The following is a 17138-nucleotide window of genomic DNA, read 5'->3' as shown; positions in this document are numbered from 1 at the left end:
CTTTGATTTTAGCCATCTGTGGCTTGATCTATCTCAGGAAATATTTATAAAAAGCATACCAGTCAAATATGAAGGTTATTTTGGAAAACTATAATCTCAGTTATAATGACTTTTAAATGTGTCTTTAATGTGCTGTTTACCAAAAGTTGCATAAAATGGATTAATAAGAAGGGGAAGTGCTTTTTCTCAACAGTGTGTAATAAAACGCAGATTTTTAACCATCTGTGATCACAGTAAAGACATTTGTTACACCGACACATATGGATGTGTCACTGCAGAAGCTTTCTTTGTGTCTGATCATTGGGTTAAAGCTCACATTCCTCACTGTGACATGTTACAACGGAGCCATCGTTCTCTGTGTACGTTGCCTTCAGGGAGTTAAGTGCTAGAATACGCCACCCATACCTTAGGTGTTTGTGTGCATTAAATTAACTCAGACATTCTGACTTAGAAACAGATGTGGTTGGTACATTTTAAGTACACAATACATTATGTTTTTCTTGCCTTATTTATTAGGTATTTGTAAAACATGCATGTATGTTTTTGGAGACAAAAAGTTATAGAAAGCACGAGAAAATCACCAAACCAAAAACATGTTTTAAAATAAAGTTCCAGTAACTTAAAGTATCACTTAATTTGGCATGACTTCAAGCAGAAATTAGAGGTTCTTAGGTACAAAACTACATTATTTTCCATTAGCTTTATTTGCTATTTTCTTTATTATTATTCTAAATTCACAAAGCAGGAAGTATCAAGCCCAGGCATATGCAAATATGCCGTTAAAGTCCTGTATATGAGAGTCATTTGCTGCCAGTTTTGAGTCTGAGCTGGATGCAGAAAATTCCTGAGCTAGAGAAAATGTTTGTGAATCAACAAATTTTTAATTAACTCCAGGAACTGTCCTGACCTGATGAGCTATTCCTCAAAACTTTAAGAATGTCTTCAGAACAGGGTTTCAAAATCAGTAAGTGATGCTGCAGATTGTGAAAGACAGAAGAATGATGCATCCATTTTATAAATCAATTCAAAGATAAAATCATTGAGTAAAATAAAACAAATGCAAAATTCATTAAATTTAGTTTCTACAAATGTAGTGGACTAAGAAGAAACAATGGGCAATAATTACATCTTGCAAGCTAACTTAACAATGGATTACATCACAGGGTACTTAAAAAAAATTAACGTGAGTGGCTTCCATGACCCATTTCTTTGCTAAAGCCAGCAGCTCAGCAAGTAAACAGTCTCTATTTTACTGCAAGCATCATTGCAAAGAGTGAAAACACTTTGATTGTTGTGGAAAACAAAACAATGTGTGTGCCTTAAATACTGTTTTCCAAATCATGTACATGTAAAGAGTCTTTTTTTATGAATCTGTCATGCAAATTCTGGCTGAACAACTCACTGGCTAACACTGTCAGTATGGCTGAGGTTAAATTCTGTGCACCAACAACAAGAATCTACGTCGGATCTTAGTCAGGGACTGCAATTAAATGAAGTTTAAAAAGGACAAACTGGGACATCTACTTTAGAGCCAGTAACAACATCCAGTTTTTCAGACTTTAAAGAAACATTTATTTGCTGTATTTAGTACTTGCTGCCAATATGGTAAAGTCTAGCAGTAAAAATATTAGAAATGGGTTGAACAAGTTCGGCCACTATGCCATCCAACCAGCAGTGCTACAAATAGATAGTGCAAACTTTGTATCTGTTTGTTTAGTTAGCCAGGCCCAAAACTGCCTTAAGTAGTATGTTTTTAAAAGCCAATTTTTCACCTGTCACCTTTGAGGGTCCAAAGGATTAACCCAAACAAGTCTTACTGTCCAGATCAATCTGGTCTACACCAAACACTGAGATAAATCACAGCCTGTCTCTGTAGAACAGCAGCTCATAAGTCAAAGATACTGGTGTTTTTGTCAATAAAATCACACATAAAGAAGATTGGGGCTAAATGAATGTGCCCACGAGAGGAATACTTCATCAGGTGAGGCTCCGTGCAGCTCTCTACTTCAGGAATTTGTCAGCACTGTTATTCTCCGCCCACCTCTCACCAACCCTGGCCCTGCTATTGTAAAGGAGAGGAATGCTATTCAAAACGACCCTCCTTTTATGGAACGGGATGTCAGGCATTACACCATTTCCCATGAAAGGTTAAAGGCTACATATTTACTTGCATTTCAAAACCAAGTAAAATGTTTGGATGAAGATCAAAGTACAAATCACAGTCTGCCCAAGATGTGACCTAAACTGTATAGCAAGGCTGAGATATTTTAATAATTTATCACAATCTTCAACATACAGATATAAATTTTAAACTAACAGCACATGCATTTTCTTTCTTGCCACAGTTGCAAATTGCATTTCTTTTAGAAGAACTAGTTTATGGGCTCATGAAACAATTTGGCCTAATGAAGAATGCGGTTTGCTCTCGAGGGTGGGATAAAAATTAACAAATTACAGCACAGACTCATCAAATAATGAACACAAGGCTCTTATTAGATGAATATTACATGAAACTCCTGTATTTGATTTGCAGGTTTTTTGCCTTCCCTGGAGTTTCCATTCATTGCCTTTGAAATATATGAGATGTTAACTTTGTTATGATAATAGAACTTCTACTGTTGATCACATTTGTTTTAAGATTATAACTTGAACAGGTTTTTGATTATCTTTTTTTTTGTTGTTTTTCAAATATTACTTTGTTTCTTGGTAATAAGATCCTTCTGCAAGGTAAGGTGGGGCAGGTTTGTCACACTGAAAAAAATGGGTGGTCCTTCTCAGGTGCACGCATATTATTGGTCGGTGCAGTTGTCTAAAACACCACCTGAATGAGGTAGAGAAAAAAGTCTGAGAAAAACTTGTCAGAAGTACCTTTAGTCTCCTTCAAGTCTGGGTTGAGCTTCATCGTTGTTTGCAATCCCGAGAAAACTCTTGAAGATAAAAAGGTGAGTATTACATCTTCAGCTAGGTCAACTACTTCAATATACACAAAAAACTTAAAAAGAGCTACAAGGGCTTGTGGAATTTATTTTTTATTTTTAAGATTATCTAAATAGATTATATATTTTAAAGTGGAGCAGAATCAAAGATAAATTTTGGACATGGAAGGTCAGGCGACGTAAGTCAAACATGGTATGATGACTGTCGGAAAGTTGCAGGTATTTCGAGCTGAACAAAAAGATGTTTTTTAACCCTGAGAACACGTATCTGACGTGGTGTGATACCAAGAGGAGCTTGAGGGGGACTGTGGTGGGTTCTTATTGCTGATGACTAAACCAGAATTCAGCTCAGGCTTGTGATAACCTGTCAGACTCAAGGATCTTACCTGCAGCATGTATCCCTGGAGCCAAGGAGCAGGGCATGCCCGGTCTCGCTCATGTTTAACTCAAAACTCAAGAAAAAGGGAAAGGTCGACATCCAACTCCTGGCATACTCATTGCCACCTCCTCACCCTCAGAGGCTTCCTCATAAATCATGGAGTCCCAACTGCAAACTCTGCACCAGGTTGCAGGGCTGGCCTCTATCCTAAAGCTTAACACTGGAAATAAAGCTTAAGGTTTATCTTAATGCAACTTAGGACTTGCTGTTTCTGGAAAAAAAAAAAAAAGACTGATTGTGTTTCATTACCTTGGGGAAATGTGGGGAATCTGAGGCAGAATGAAAATCAGAGTATGAAGAAGGATGTTCTGACAATGTACATTTGTCTTTTTTTTAATTTCAGACACTGCAGGAATATTCCATGTGTTCTATCCTTCATTCCACCGGAGTCTGTATCGTTATTTAATCAGATTTCAGTGGTGTGAAGTGTAAAAGACATGGACGCATGACTTCAGGAGACGACCACAATGCAAGAAGGATATCAGCACATAAGTCAAACAACCCCCTTAGTTTCTTCCTATTTTTTTTATCAGTAATCATCCGTTTTTAAGATTTCTTTACAATCTGCTTCATATTGTGCTACATATGTAAGTCTCGGATTATCTGGTGGAAACTTTAATGTAACATGAATAAAATTCCTGACTTCCTGCCCTGTGTTTCCTTTTTTCTGATAATGTAAAATCTGAAATCATCGCAGAACCATTATACCACCCACTCCTGAGCTTCTGTGTTTCTCAGCCCTTGAGCACATTTTTTCTTTCATTAGCCCACATGGAGAATTTAACACTGCATCCCACACAAACAACCTTTACTTCTTGGCAGATGAAGCTTATTAACAATTTAAAACATGCCCTCACCATAGCCCTCACAATGATGCCATTAAACATTTTTTCCCTGGTAAATAGATGCATCTCCAGCACAATACTCTGAAGTTTCGCAACGAAGCCAAAACAGACATAAAAGTGTATGCATTTTTATTTCTCTGCACCTCACGGCTGCAGCCATGTTCACTATTTTTAAAGGGTGAGACACAGATACCATGTATAGACTAGGCAGTATGGGTTTTCAAACTATATGAAGCATATATCAGACCTGATCTGGTTGGCTTCTGACAATAAGATACGTTTTAACATGCAAAATCATAAAAGTGTAAAGCACTCCCGGCCCTTGGTTGTCTAGGTGGGTACACTTACATGAATTTACATGCACCATCTTTTTTGCTCACATTGACTTTCCCGATGTTTTTTTTAATTGCATTTTAAAAGTTTGTTTCTACTACATACATGAATCTTGCAGTCAACAAAAATAAGAATAGACAATGAACTGAAACGTCTCACATTTCATCACATTACAACCACAAACTTTCATTCATGTCATTGGGATTTTGTGTGATAGATCAAAACAAAATAGTGCACAGTTGTAAAGTGGAAGGACATGGTTTCCAAAATGTTCAACATATAAAAATGTATTTATTTGTATTCAGGTCCTATTACTTTGAGAACCTTCAATAAAATCTAGTGCAGATGGCACTCTGCTTTCGGTGTGAACATGCATGGGTGCCTAGACCTTGAAATGTTGCCAGTTGTTTTGAATGTCCTCCAGTTTGAGAAAATGTTCTAGACAGTGCAACTCTCCTGAGACCTCTTTAAACACCTTACCAGCCTCATAAGTTGTTACAATTTTCCCATCAAACTTAATGTCTGAGGTGAAAACAAAGTAAACTTGATGTTAAACACCCGGGAGTAATTATAACGTATAATTTAGACATTTTATTTGGGTATAAATGTCGGGTTGCCGTACTTTATTCCTTAGCAGGAGTTGCATTTTATATAACACTTTACAGAAAAGTTTAAAACGGTTGTTTTTATTTTATTGATTTTTTTTTACTGTAGCACACATCTGTAAATGTAAAGTGCACTATAAATAAAATATGTTATTATTATTAATAATATTTTTCAGTTTAATTGTTTGCTTATGTAGCTTGTGTTTTTATGTAATGTCAATGTAAATTTACATTTATGTAATGTAAATTTTAATTTACATTACATTTCCAGATATGTTAGAAAACACACAGGCTGTCCTGTACGCTAATTTTCTACATGACTGCAGGTAGGTATATAAATAGCAACAGTCTCCATGGTGATTAGTTACAGAGTCTTTAGTTTTTCTTTCAAAAAGTTCAGATCATTTGTACATTTTGGAAACAAGCAGCACATATAAACACTTAACAACTGACATGAATGTCTGTAAAATATGTGTCTGTTTCTTCTTTCTGTTGCAGAGCCCAACACGAGAGGAGGAGACAGGTGAGAAGCACTTAGAGCAGGAGTACTTATATCATCATCAACAGATTAAAAAAATATCTTAGTACACAACTGTGAAATGTGGACTATTCTGGTTAATTTGACAGTTTCACACCACACAGGCAGTAAAGTACATTAAGTAAACCCATGCCTCCAGTGAGCGTTAAGTATGCAGTACAAGCTACAGTCTTGTTGTTAGCTGCTTATGTTTTTGTGCATGCTGCTGTCATTACTCCTTATTTTTGAACTTGCAGTTGCAGAAGACATTGGAATTCATCAACTGGAGCGCTTAGTGGAGCAGCTGACCTCCAAAGAGTGTGAGGACCTCCTGCTTGCCCTGTCTCGCCCAGAGGAGGACATTTTTCGACACATTGACCGTCTCTCACCAGAAAATAATCAGCTGGATCTTAAATTTCGAGCCAAGAGAGACACCTCCTCTGCTGCAGGTTGGTCCACAGGTCATTTGAGACCTTTGACACCACTTAAATCACTGAAGGTCCTTTCTATCAAGAGCATTTTCAAGTGGTTGAGTTCTGTTGCCATGTGGGATTTTATAATGGGTTATCAAAAAGGTTTAGGTGGGAAAATGTTGAAGTAAAACGCTGAAATCGGAAACAGTTAAGCAGGTATTGTCAGCAGCACAATTCAATGCAGCTAGATTCACAATGTTACTGATTCTCTTTATAAGGTCGCAGAAGGTGGCCGCTTATTACATTGACTCGGTTTTTTTTTTTTAAAGCGATAAATTATTTTGATTTGATTATTTTTCTTCCACAACTTTACTTTTTTGAAACTTGTTTTTTTTGGTTGTGGTCCTAGATGCTTTGCAGCTGGTTTCTTTTTTACTGATCGCCACTTGTTATGTTGTGTGACCATAGCAACAAGACAGATGCATACAAGAGAGAGCAGTTAACTGACATTTCAAAAGCTCAAATAATACCCAAACTGAGACCCCAAATCCCAGATGACCTAGGAATGCAGTTGGGGAGCAGCGTGTGTCAGTGGAGGAGTGGGTGCACCATATACAGGCGCTATATTCCTCAGTGAAGCGGTCCCGGGTTTGATTCTCAACCATTCGCTGCCTCTGTTCCACCCTCTCTCTCTGCTGTTCTTCCTGTCAAGTTATGAATAACAACCAATATCATCACAGTTTGTTTTTTTTTAATAGAGAGAAAAAGGCAGTTTTTCTTTTGTTTTATGTTACATTGATATTGATTTATTATAACTGGATCTTACTGCATTTTTATTTGAATAAAACAAGGTTACAACAAAAATACAGACACATTCATTCATGCCCAATATAAATACTTGAAAGAGTGAATACAGTGTTGAATAACTACAAATCTGGGCAAGTGTAAACCTTTTAAAGACTGTTTCTCACATGTCCAACTCAATTTTGAGCACTTGTTGTGTCATCTTACTCTAACTACCATGTGGTTTGTGCTTAGCAGATCAAAAGAGTCAATGCAGAACAGCCTTGACAGATTGGCTGCTGGTGTTCGGGCAAAACATTTACTACAACAGGCTTTCTCGTGCCTTGCAGCACATCGGCAGAACGGATATTGCCCTAGGTGAGTTAAGCTGGGGACCACACTACACGACTTCCACAGTGTGCATATATTTTGAAGACTAGGTGTTCAGACTAACAGATTGATTTTTTTTCACGAGTGGAAGACTGGGGACACACACTTAACAACTGGACTTGCTGCTGAATCACAGACTACCGGATTTTTCAGAGCAACTATAGTTAAATGAAAGCATCAAACCCCCGTGGACACTTGCGAGGGTGACAATATGACAGAACCGACATACGTGGCTGTTGCACCAGTAACCAGCGGTAAAAGAAGATTTTCCCAGAATTCGGATGGATTGTATCTCTGTTAGACTAATTGTTTAGTTTATTTCAACAAGGCCTTTCATTATTTACTTTTTTAGTTTTAAATATTTGATTATCTCTGTTGTCTTTTGTTGATTTCTTTATAATTACATGATTGCAATAAGTTATCTGATAGTTTGTGTAATGCCAAGTGCTGCGGTGGTTTATGTTCATAATCATGTATAGTAACAAATAAAGTTAAAGAAAAAGGCGGACTCACAGCTGTTGCCGTGTCCCAGCCTCTCTTTTTGTATGGCTGTCCGCAAGAGGAGTTTGCAGTTGGGTCGGTTATCAGTTCACACTATCCGACTGTGTCCAGATCTGCCACAAAAATTGACCAACTGATCACAACTACAGCAGACTGCCGCAGACTAGGAATCGTAAAATCTGGAAAAAAAATCCTGTGAAGTCTCCACAGCTTTAAATGAACACATAATGAAAACTTGTCCCTTGCAGCACTTAATAGTCTATCATCATAAATAGCAATCTGTATGATCCAGCTAATTGGACAGTTGTCAAATTAAAGCTGCTCATTTTTTATGTTCATTGCTGTTGATAGCAGCAAATCCCCAAAGCACACTGCACAACATGTCCCCTGACAAAAGGAAACTGGAACAAAGCCTCATTCTGCTACATGTCTGCATAGTTTTAAAACTGGCTTAATCCAGTCAAGATGGCCTCCCCAAGACTTTAACAACAGAAAACAATTACTTTATCACGTTGAGGTTTGTTTTAATTGTAGCTTGAAGACCGGGATGGTTCACACACTGCCAGTCTCTGGCATGTGCTGCAGTCCGGTTAGCACATCAACTCCACAGCTGAGTGGCAATGGAAAGGAGGAGGTGTAAATGATCTGACAGAGGACTCAGTGGAGCTGACGTGAGCCCGACAACAAACCATCTGCTCCTTTCATCAGCAGCTTTGGAGTTACAAAAAATAACACAAGGAAAATATGCAAAGACAAGTTGTGAGACAGGAATTTGGGAGGGTTGGAATCAGCGTGATGCAGGATATAGCAATCATTGATCACTTGATTGCAGTTCTGAAGAAATCCACTCATATAAACTATCCATCCAACTCAATTTGTCTCAGAGTATCAGATCAACATTAGAGTCAATAACATTTACCACTTATATAACAGTACCGAATTTTTGTGAAACCTCCCTCAAATATTTCCTGTAAAGTGTTTGAGTCACGAAAGATGTAGCCATCTGTTTTGGGATAAAGGGTATAAAATAAACAGTCCTGCTGTTGGGTCAGGATATAGTAAGTTACTTTTGCGTGAGATCACCGTGTCATTAATTGTTATGCCCCCATACTTAATGATCGCCTGACCATCTGAGAATGAAAGTTCAATGCTCTTTTCATAGTCTACAAGTACCCTCTAAAGATTATTTGCTAGATTAATCAGAAATGATTTGTACTGCCATCTTCAAGCATCCCCCATGCTCAGGTGAGCGGACTTTACATAGAGCACATAGAGCATCTGCATAGCATATCATAAGAGGATTTAATGTCAGTAATTACCTAAACATTTATGTCCGTTATATATTGCATGTGTTAAGTTGCAATCCTCATGCACAGAATTTTTCGAAATGCCAAAAAGTTTGGCGGGAAATAATGGCTTTTAATTCCGCAATTAGAGTCCCTCTACCATACTCAGGTGCTGAAGGAGAACTGTGCTAACACTGGGAGGAATTACAGCTAGGGGTCGGCTGAAGTTAATATGCCTTTTTTGAAATCCATAGTGGAAATTCCCACCAAAACCACAAGAGTAAATGAAAGTGTTGAGAAAATAAGCATTTTTTTTTCTTCTCAATACTTTCATTTACTCTTGTGGTTTTAGTGAGAATTTCCACTATGGATTTCATATTAAGCCTGGTGTTGAGTTGGATCCGCTGAAGGAGGAGAAAGCCGGACAGACTTGGCAGGCCCAAGTGCATAGTGAGGGTCTGCTGGGAACGTCTGGCGGAGCCCTTGGCCAGGGATGTATTCAACTCCCACCTCCGGGAGAGCTTTGACCAAATTCCGGGGGATGATGGAGACATAGAGTCCGAGTGGACCATGTTCTCCGCATCTATTGTCGATGCTGCTGCCTGTAGGTGCGGCCGTAAGGTCTGCGGAGCCTGTTGTGGCGGCAATCCCCGAACCCGGTGGTGGACACCGGCAGTAAGGGACACTGTCAAGCTGAAGAAGGAGTCCTATCGGCTGTGGTTGGCTTGTGGGACTCCTGAGGCGGCTGACGGGTACCGTGAGGCCAAGCGTGCCGCGGCCCGGGCGGTGGCAGAGGCAAAAACCCGGGCCTGGGAGGAGTTCGGTGAGGCCATGGAGAAGGACTACCGGTTGGCCCCGAAGTGATTCTGGCAAACCGTCCGGCGCCTCAGGAGGGGGAAGCAGTGCTTTGCCAACACTGTTTACAGTGGGGGTGGGAGGCTGCTGACCTCAACTGGGGACATTATCGGGCAGTGGGAGGAGTACTTGGAGGATCTCCTCAATCCTGCCATCACACATTCCCTGGTGGAAACAGACTCAGGGTTGGACTCTTTCATCACCCAGGCTGAAGTCACCGAGGTGGTTAAAAAGCTCCGCGGTGGCAGGGCTTCGGGGGTCGATGAGATCTGCCCTTAGTACCTCAAATCTCTGGATGTCTCTTCAACATTGCGTGGCGGTCGGGGACAGTGCCTCTGGACTGGCAGACTGGGGTGGTGGTCCCCTTTCATGAGAAGGGTGACCGGAGGGTGTGTTCCAACTACAGGGAGATCACACTCCTCAGCCTCCCTGGTAAGGCCTACGCCAGGGTATTGGAGAGGAGAGTCCAGCCGATAGTCGAACCTCGGCTTCAGGAGGAGCAGTGTGGTTTTTGTCCCGCCGTGGAACACTGGACCAGCTCTATACCCTCTACAGGGTACTCGAGGGTTCATGGGAGTTCGCCCAACCGGTTCCCATGTGTTTTGTGGACCTGGAGAAGGCATTCGACTGTGTCCCTCGTGATGCCCTGTGGGGGGTGCTCCAGGAGTATGGAATCGGGGGCCCTTTATTAGGGGCCATCCGGTCCCTGTACGAGTGGAGCAGGAGTTTGGTCCGCATTGCCGGCACTAAGTCGGACCTGTTCCCGGTGCATGCTGGACTCCGGCAGGGCTGCCCTTTGTCACCGGTCTTGTTCATAACTTTTATGGACAGGATTTCTAGGCACAGACAAGGGCTGGAGGGGGTCTAGTTTGGGGACCAGAGGATTTCGTCTCTTCTTTTTGCAGATGACGTGGTCCTGCTGGCCCCCTCTAGCCAAGACCTACAGCATGCGCTGGGGCAGTTCGCAGCCGAGTGTGAAGCGGCTGGGATGAGGATCAGCGCATCCAAGTCCGAGGCCATGGTTCTCAACCGGAAAAGGGTGGCTTCTCCTCTTCAGGTTGGAGGGGAGTTCCTGCCTCAAGTGGAGGAGTTTAAGTATCTCGGGGTCTTGTTTATGAGTGAGGGAAGAATGGAGCGGGAGATCGACAGACGGATCGGTGCGGCAGCCACAGTAATGGGGACGCTGTGCCGATCTGTTGTGGTGAAGAGAGAGCTGAGCCAAAAAGCTAAGATCTCGATTTACCGGTTGGTCTACGTTCCTAACCTCACCTATGGCCATAAACTTTGGGTAATGACCGATAGAACGAGATCCCAGATACACGAGGCTGTAGGGTGGCCGGGCAATCCCTTAGAGATAGGGTGAGGAGCTCGGCCATCCGGGAGGGGCTCGGAGTAGAGCCGCTACTCCTCCACATTGAGAGGAGCCAGTTGGGGTGGCTCGGGCATCTATACCAGATGCCACCTGGACGCCTTCCTCGGGAGGTGTTCCAGGCACGTCTCACCGGGAGGAGGCCCAGGGGACGGCCCAGGACACGCTGGAGGGACTATGTCTCTCGGCTGGCCTGGGAACGCCTTGGGCTCCCCCCGGAGGAGCTGGAGAAGAAGGGGTCTGGGGAGAGGGACGTCTGGGTGTCTCTGCTGAGTCTGCTGCCCCCGCGACCCAGTCCCGGATAAGCAGAAGACGACGAGTACGAGTACGAGTATGACGAGTACAAGAAAATAAGCTCCTGGAAAAGAATTCTGGGTCTAATATTTGAAATGACCCTCAAAAGAATGTCAACAACCCATCATGTTAGCCATTATAACTCATGACCAAGACTATTTTCACATTACTGCTTTTCTGGAACATGTAACCTTTCTGTTTGTTATAAAACAAGATTCACATTCAAGGTTTAATATGTATCAACAATCAAATTTTTAAGTAACATTTCTAAAACCTCTATGTTAAAACAAAGATTTTAATGAGATTTTTGACATGTGTTAAGAGAAATTTAGATAAAACTTTGTTTTAACATACACTTCTCCATTATTTATTATTATGTATTTTGGAGACCTCAGAATGCCACCTGAGTGGAGATAAAAGGTTATTTGAGGGGTTAGTGTGCACTATAGGTTAATGTGAGTGTCTCTGTATTTTTGTTTTCACAGAGGTGGGGAAGAACATCAACCAGGATAAAACCTTAAGGTTAAAGCGCTACGTTGAGGACTACCAGAAACATGTCAACTCCCTAGGCGTCCAGTTCATGAAAGCAGATGCAAACAAGCACCAGCTTCCTCATCAGAGAGTCCGAAAAATTAAGCGTAAAATCATTTTCCTTACAGTCTAAAAAAATTAAATTGAAATTATACAGATCGAAATAGTGATGTAGAATCAAGGAATTTCTTATGCTATTAATGTCTGAATGGTGTTTCAGTGAACCCTGAATCTATTAAGTGTTTAGATGAGATGCTGAATTAGATGGGGTGGATGTGGGCATGTTTCCAACTCATTACTCCTCAACATCAACACTCTCACTTTACAAAGTATATTTCCCAGGACATTAACAGATTCAAAAATGTAATTATCACCTCTCCATTTATTTACTCTCCTGAGAGGTTACTTCAGGTGAAAAATTGTGAAAAAAATGATCCCATGGTCCTTATAATCTTAAGCATGTTTGGCTTGTTTGTGCTGTGTTTCAGTTGGGGATCTGACGTGGCGTGACCTGGATCTGATTGTGAAAAGAGCTCCTGTCCCACCGTACCCTAGGGGCCCTCTGGATGTAGCCCTGCCTCTTTTGTATGGCATCCTGCTTTGCTCTGTTTCATGTGCAACTTTACTCCTCATCATCGTGCTTGTTTCCAAAGGATCAAGTTGACTTTAGGATGTTTTCAGGATGTCAAGAGCATGAATGTGTGACAAGACATTAGATTTACAAGAATGCACAACTGAATGAAAATAAATATTCACAGATGTTCCTTTTTATGTCTAGATTATGTAAGATTTACACATTTTCCCCAATTTCTATATTCACAGTGATCACAAAAACAATGCAGACTTTAGTTTATGTTGCCACACAGTTGTTAATTTCCACAAATAAAGCAAGCATGGTGCCTTTTCAAATAAAATAATTATCCATGCTGTACGTTTTTTTTTTTAACCAGCAGGCAGTATTGTCTTGCCAGGGGCCATCTGCATTGTGATGAGACAGATGCAATGGAACCCAGCCCTCACACCTCACAGGTTATTGCAGTGTTACTCTGATTGGGATGCCACTCTCCATTTCCCCTTTAAGTGACGGCACTGTGCCCGTCTGGCATTGATGAACAACTAATTATCCAGCTTGGCGTCCATTCACCAACCCTGAGCCTGCTGATACCCCCACAGGCAATCCAAAGCACCAATAACAATGTTTGTGGTGGTTGCGTCTGCTGGGTGAAGGGAGACAAAAAGAAAGCATAGAAGTGTAGTTTTTGAAGTGTAAAAAGAAAACATTTAAATAAGTTGATATCTAGGATTGTGTGACAAAATGGGCCCCAGAACACTGGGCATTAAAAGCCAATGGAAGGAAAAAAATGTTTTACGAGTTTTGTTGAAATCTGTGGGCTTTAATTAAGAAAATCGTTTTCTCTCAACAGGAAAATTCTCAACTACTTCACTCAGACAGTTTCATAATACCATGACAGAAAACATTCAATGCACTCGACTACTTTCTTTCTTCTTGCTCCCAGTTTCTTACACCATCCCCACTTTCTTCGTCATAATTGAGCTAATTACTTCATTACACAAATCTAGCCTAATGTGCTTCAGGAGGGCGACAGCTTGGATTAACGCTGGCACTGAGCAGCAATTACAGTCTATTAGTTCATAAATCAACATTTAAACAAATTATAGTGCCAACAACTGTATGAGCAAAGCTGTGAAAGACCAAAAGGGCATACCTTTGAGTTTTAGTCATTACCGAAGTACATTGCAGCAGAAAAGTATTTATTTCCCTTGAACTTTTTCACAAACCTCAGCACATTTTATTGTGATTTTATATAATAAACCAACAGACATTAATGCATAACTGCGATGTAGAAGGAATGATACAGGATTTTCTAACTGTTTTACAAATACAAATCTGAAAAATGTAGCATGCGTTTGTATTCAGCAATAAGATTTAGATTTGGACTTTGACTGGGCCATTCTAACACCTGCACATGCTTTGATCTGAACCATTCTGTGGCAGTGCTGAAGCAGTTGTCCTGCTGGAAAGTGAATTTCTCCCTGGTCTCAAGCCTTTGGTATCCTGTAACAGGTTTTCTTTTCATTCTATTTAGACTCATCGATCTTCTCATCAACTCTGACCAGCTTCCCTGGCCATGCTGAAGAAAAACATCCCCATAGCAGGATGCGGCTGCCATCATGGCTCACTATATAGATGGTACATTCAGGGTGATGTACAGTGTTTATTATTCTGCATGAAATAGTGTTTTACAAGTAGGATAAAAAACTCATATTTTGGTCTCATCTAACCAGAGCACCATCTTTTACATGTTTTGTTGTGTCCCCTACATGGCTTGCAGCAAACATCTTATATTTTTCTTACTTGTTGGCTTTCTGACTGTTACTCCTTATTAAAGGCAAGATTTGTGGACTGTGCAACTACGTTATCCTGTCTATATTTTCTTCCAGCTGAGCTGTGTATTTCTGTGTATTTCTGTAGCTCCTCCAGATTTACCATAAACCTCTTGCTTCCTTCTTTAACAAATGCTCTTTTTAGGTTTGCAGTTGTGCCATTATGTTTCTAATATTTAGCTGATGGATTGAATCATACTCTGTGAGCTATTTAAAGCTTGGGATATTGTTTTATTACCTTGTGTTATATCCCTTAAATTTCTCCAAAACCTTCTCCCTGAGTTTGCTGTGTTTCTTGGTGTTCATGATGCTGTTTGTTCACTAATGGTCTATAATACACAGCTGAGGCCCTTAAAGTACAGCTGGATTTATACTGAAATTTAATACACACAGGTGCACACTAGTTAATATTTAGGTGACTTCTGAAGGCAATTTGTTGGTTTGGATTTTATTTAGGGGTATCAGATTAAAAGTGGCCGAACACTAATGCACACTTTCCAGATTTTTATAAAAGTTTCTTTTAAAATACACCTTGAAAAAATGTGATGCTTGTTTTTGTAATGTGATCAAATATAAAATGTGTAAATACTAAACTAGGCAACAAAAAATATTCATTGCATCATACTTTAATTATAGTTATTTATTTGTATGTTTTATCTCCATGAATAATAATCCATTGCATTTTATCAAACAAAATCTTTAATATGTCTGCTATGTAATACATGAAACTCTGACGTCTGTCTTTAGACATCATTCTGTTTCACATTCGTCACTAAACTCCCCTGGCAGCACAGGACAGCTATGACTAAACTTTGTCTGTCCTTCAGTTTTCCCCTGCTGGCTGTTAGGATGCTGCAGGTGCTGACTCTGACAGGTTCACCTGCTGTGGGCTCACCCGCGTTTCTGTAAGCAGTGGAGAGGAAAGCTGTACTTTTGTATGCCTGACTGACTCAGAGAAACAACATGCCACAAGGGGCCATCATGGTTGTGACACTATTTTGCATGGATCTGTCAGAAAGCTTCTTTAAGCTGGCTAAAAAAAGATGAAAACAAACTCTTTGGGGTCATTGAGGCTAACTGTGGAACTGAAAAGTTAGTGAACCCTGGTCCACATACTGAAAGCAGTGGTTCAAAAAACATTGGAGCACCTTAATAGATGCATTCCATTTTTCCCTACAGGGTCTTTTTATTCACAACACTTGATTGTTTTCACATTTTATCATGTTACAGCCCCCAACATTTCTGCTTACCATGGAAAAAAATATCCCGTGGTGAAACATGGTGGTAGCACATTGTTGTAGTGCTGCTTTTCTTTCGGGGGGGGGGGACTTGAAAATTAATGCTGACAGATACTCTCTATTAATTCTGACTTACGTAACATTTCAGTTTCTAGATGTACCAAACTGTAAGAGATATACCATAAAACACATGAAGCTGTAATTGCAGTGACAGGTAGTTATGCAAATGATTGAGTTATTTGCTCCACTTATTTCATGATATTTAAGGTGTTTTTTTGGGGGGTAAAAATGTGAGAAATGTCACAGAGTAACTGCATAGATTTACCATCTATTGCACAGTTTCATATTCTATAAAATGTTGCCTGACCATGTGATTGTCTTTGAGCCCGTCCTTTAAGATGTTTCTCATTTACCGAAATCAGAAGAATAGGGCAGCGATCTATTCTCATGCAAAGGGATAAAGCAATCACATGGATGAATAGAGAAAGAATCTGACATGAAATTGACATTTACAGCCAAGGCAAAGCCAGGTTACGCTTTCCAGACATATCCATTCTCATGTAAAATAGAGCATTTTTTTCATCCCAGAGGTTTCTTTGGGGTATTTGATAGTTTGTAGCGCAGCAGCTTATGAAGCTGGCTTCTCTGAGGAGGACACATCTGTCCCTTGTCATTGGCTCAGTTTAGCATATGGAGTCAAATGTTTGTCTGGCTGGAAATGTAGATGAACTGGATGTAATGCGTGCCAAGGGGACGCTCAGACGGTAGGGCTTCGTCCTTGATGTGCTGAGGCAGAGCTTTCTGCACCGCGGCCTCTGGGGTGTGCTTAGTGTCACTAAAGGCTTTAAATCCCCCCTCCCTTCATTTGCATCTTCATTCATCTGCAGAGCTACAGAGGTGCCTCAGTCCCCACTAAAGCATCATTTTCCCTTTTGCTCAATATTTATGGATCACAGGAAACAAGATAACAACAGCAGTTCTTTTCTTTAATTGCTACAGCCTTTCGCAACTTTGTCCGTCATAGTTTACTTAAAAGTTTCTAGCTCTGCTAAGACAAAAGAATTTGTAGGGTTTTCACATTAAACCACAGTGCCATCATGTGGTCATGATAGGTCATTACAAATGATTTCAAATTACAGTGAAGCTTTAAATGTAAAACCGCTATTTATGAGCAGTTTCAATTTGCTGAAATACATCTAAATACTGTGAATAAATTTAACTCTGGATTGTTAACTAGCACTTATACAGCACCATGGGTCTGCAGTTGTTGTTAGTAAAATTCGAAACAGAATTGAGTGTGAATATTTTTAAGTTGTACATATGTTGTTTTAGTAACCTAGGCATTCTGATTCACTTCCAATGCTTTTAAATAGTGGGAAATTACTTCCAATGTACAG

At 40.4% G+C, this 17138-nt stretch overlaps 1 protein-coding gene across 2 annotated transcripts; it reads left to right on the top strand.

Moving 5' to 3' along the window:
• Positions 1 to 5527: 5527 nt before the first annotated feature.
• LOC124863321 (transmembrane and death domain protein 1-like) lies at positions 5528 to 12858 on the top strand. 2 transcript variants are annotated; one of them, XM_047357762.1, is made up of 5 exons: positions 5528 to 5681; positions 5933 to 6124; positions 7130 to 7249; positions 12052 to 12204; positions 12586 to 12858. In XM_047357762.1, exons 1-5 carry the CDS (start codon positions 5612 to 5614, stop codon positions 12759 to 12761), a joined length of 711 nt encoding a protein of 236 aa, XP_047213718.1. In that variant the 5' UTR covers positions 5528 to 5611; the 3' UTR covers positions 12762 to 12858. The 2 variants fall into 2 exon arrangements, with proteins under 2 accessions (XP_047213718.1, XP_047213650.1); XM_047357694.1 differs by having other exon boundaries at positions 7127 to 7249.
• The last annotated feature ends 4280 nt before the right edge of the window (positions 12859 to 17138 follow it).

The sequence above is a fragment of the Girardinichthys multiradiatus genome, chromosome 1, assembly GCF_021462225.1.
Source record: "Girardinichthys multiradiatus isolate DD_20200921_A chromosome 1, DD_fGirMul_XY1, whole genome shotgun sequence".
NCBI classification, from domain to species: Eukaryota; Metazoa; Chordata; class Actinopteri; order Cyprinodontiformes; family Goodeidae; genus Girardinichthys; species Girardinichthys multiradiatus.
This window is presented reverse-complemented; position numbering and strand designations above follow the sequence as displayed.

Bases quoted from the DNA above. Each gene is read 5' to 3' on its own strand.
- LOC124863321 (XM_047357694.1), top strand. From the start codon at position 5,612: ATGAATGTCTGTAAAATATGTGTCTGTTTCTTCTTTCTGTTGCAGAGC. The intron at 6,125-7,126 runs GTTGGTCCACAG...GTTTGTGCTTAG, and splicing joins AGACACCTCCTCTGCTGCAG to CAGATCAAAAGAGTCAATGC. The intron at 7,250-12,051 runs GTGAGTTAAGCT...TTGTTTTCACAG, and splicing joins CAGAACGGATATTGCCCTAG to AGGTGGGGAAGAACATCAAC.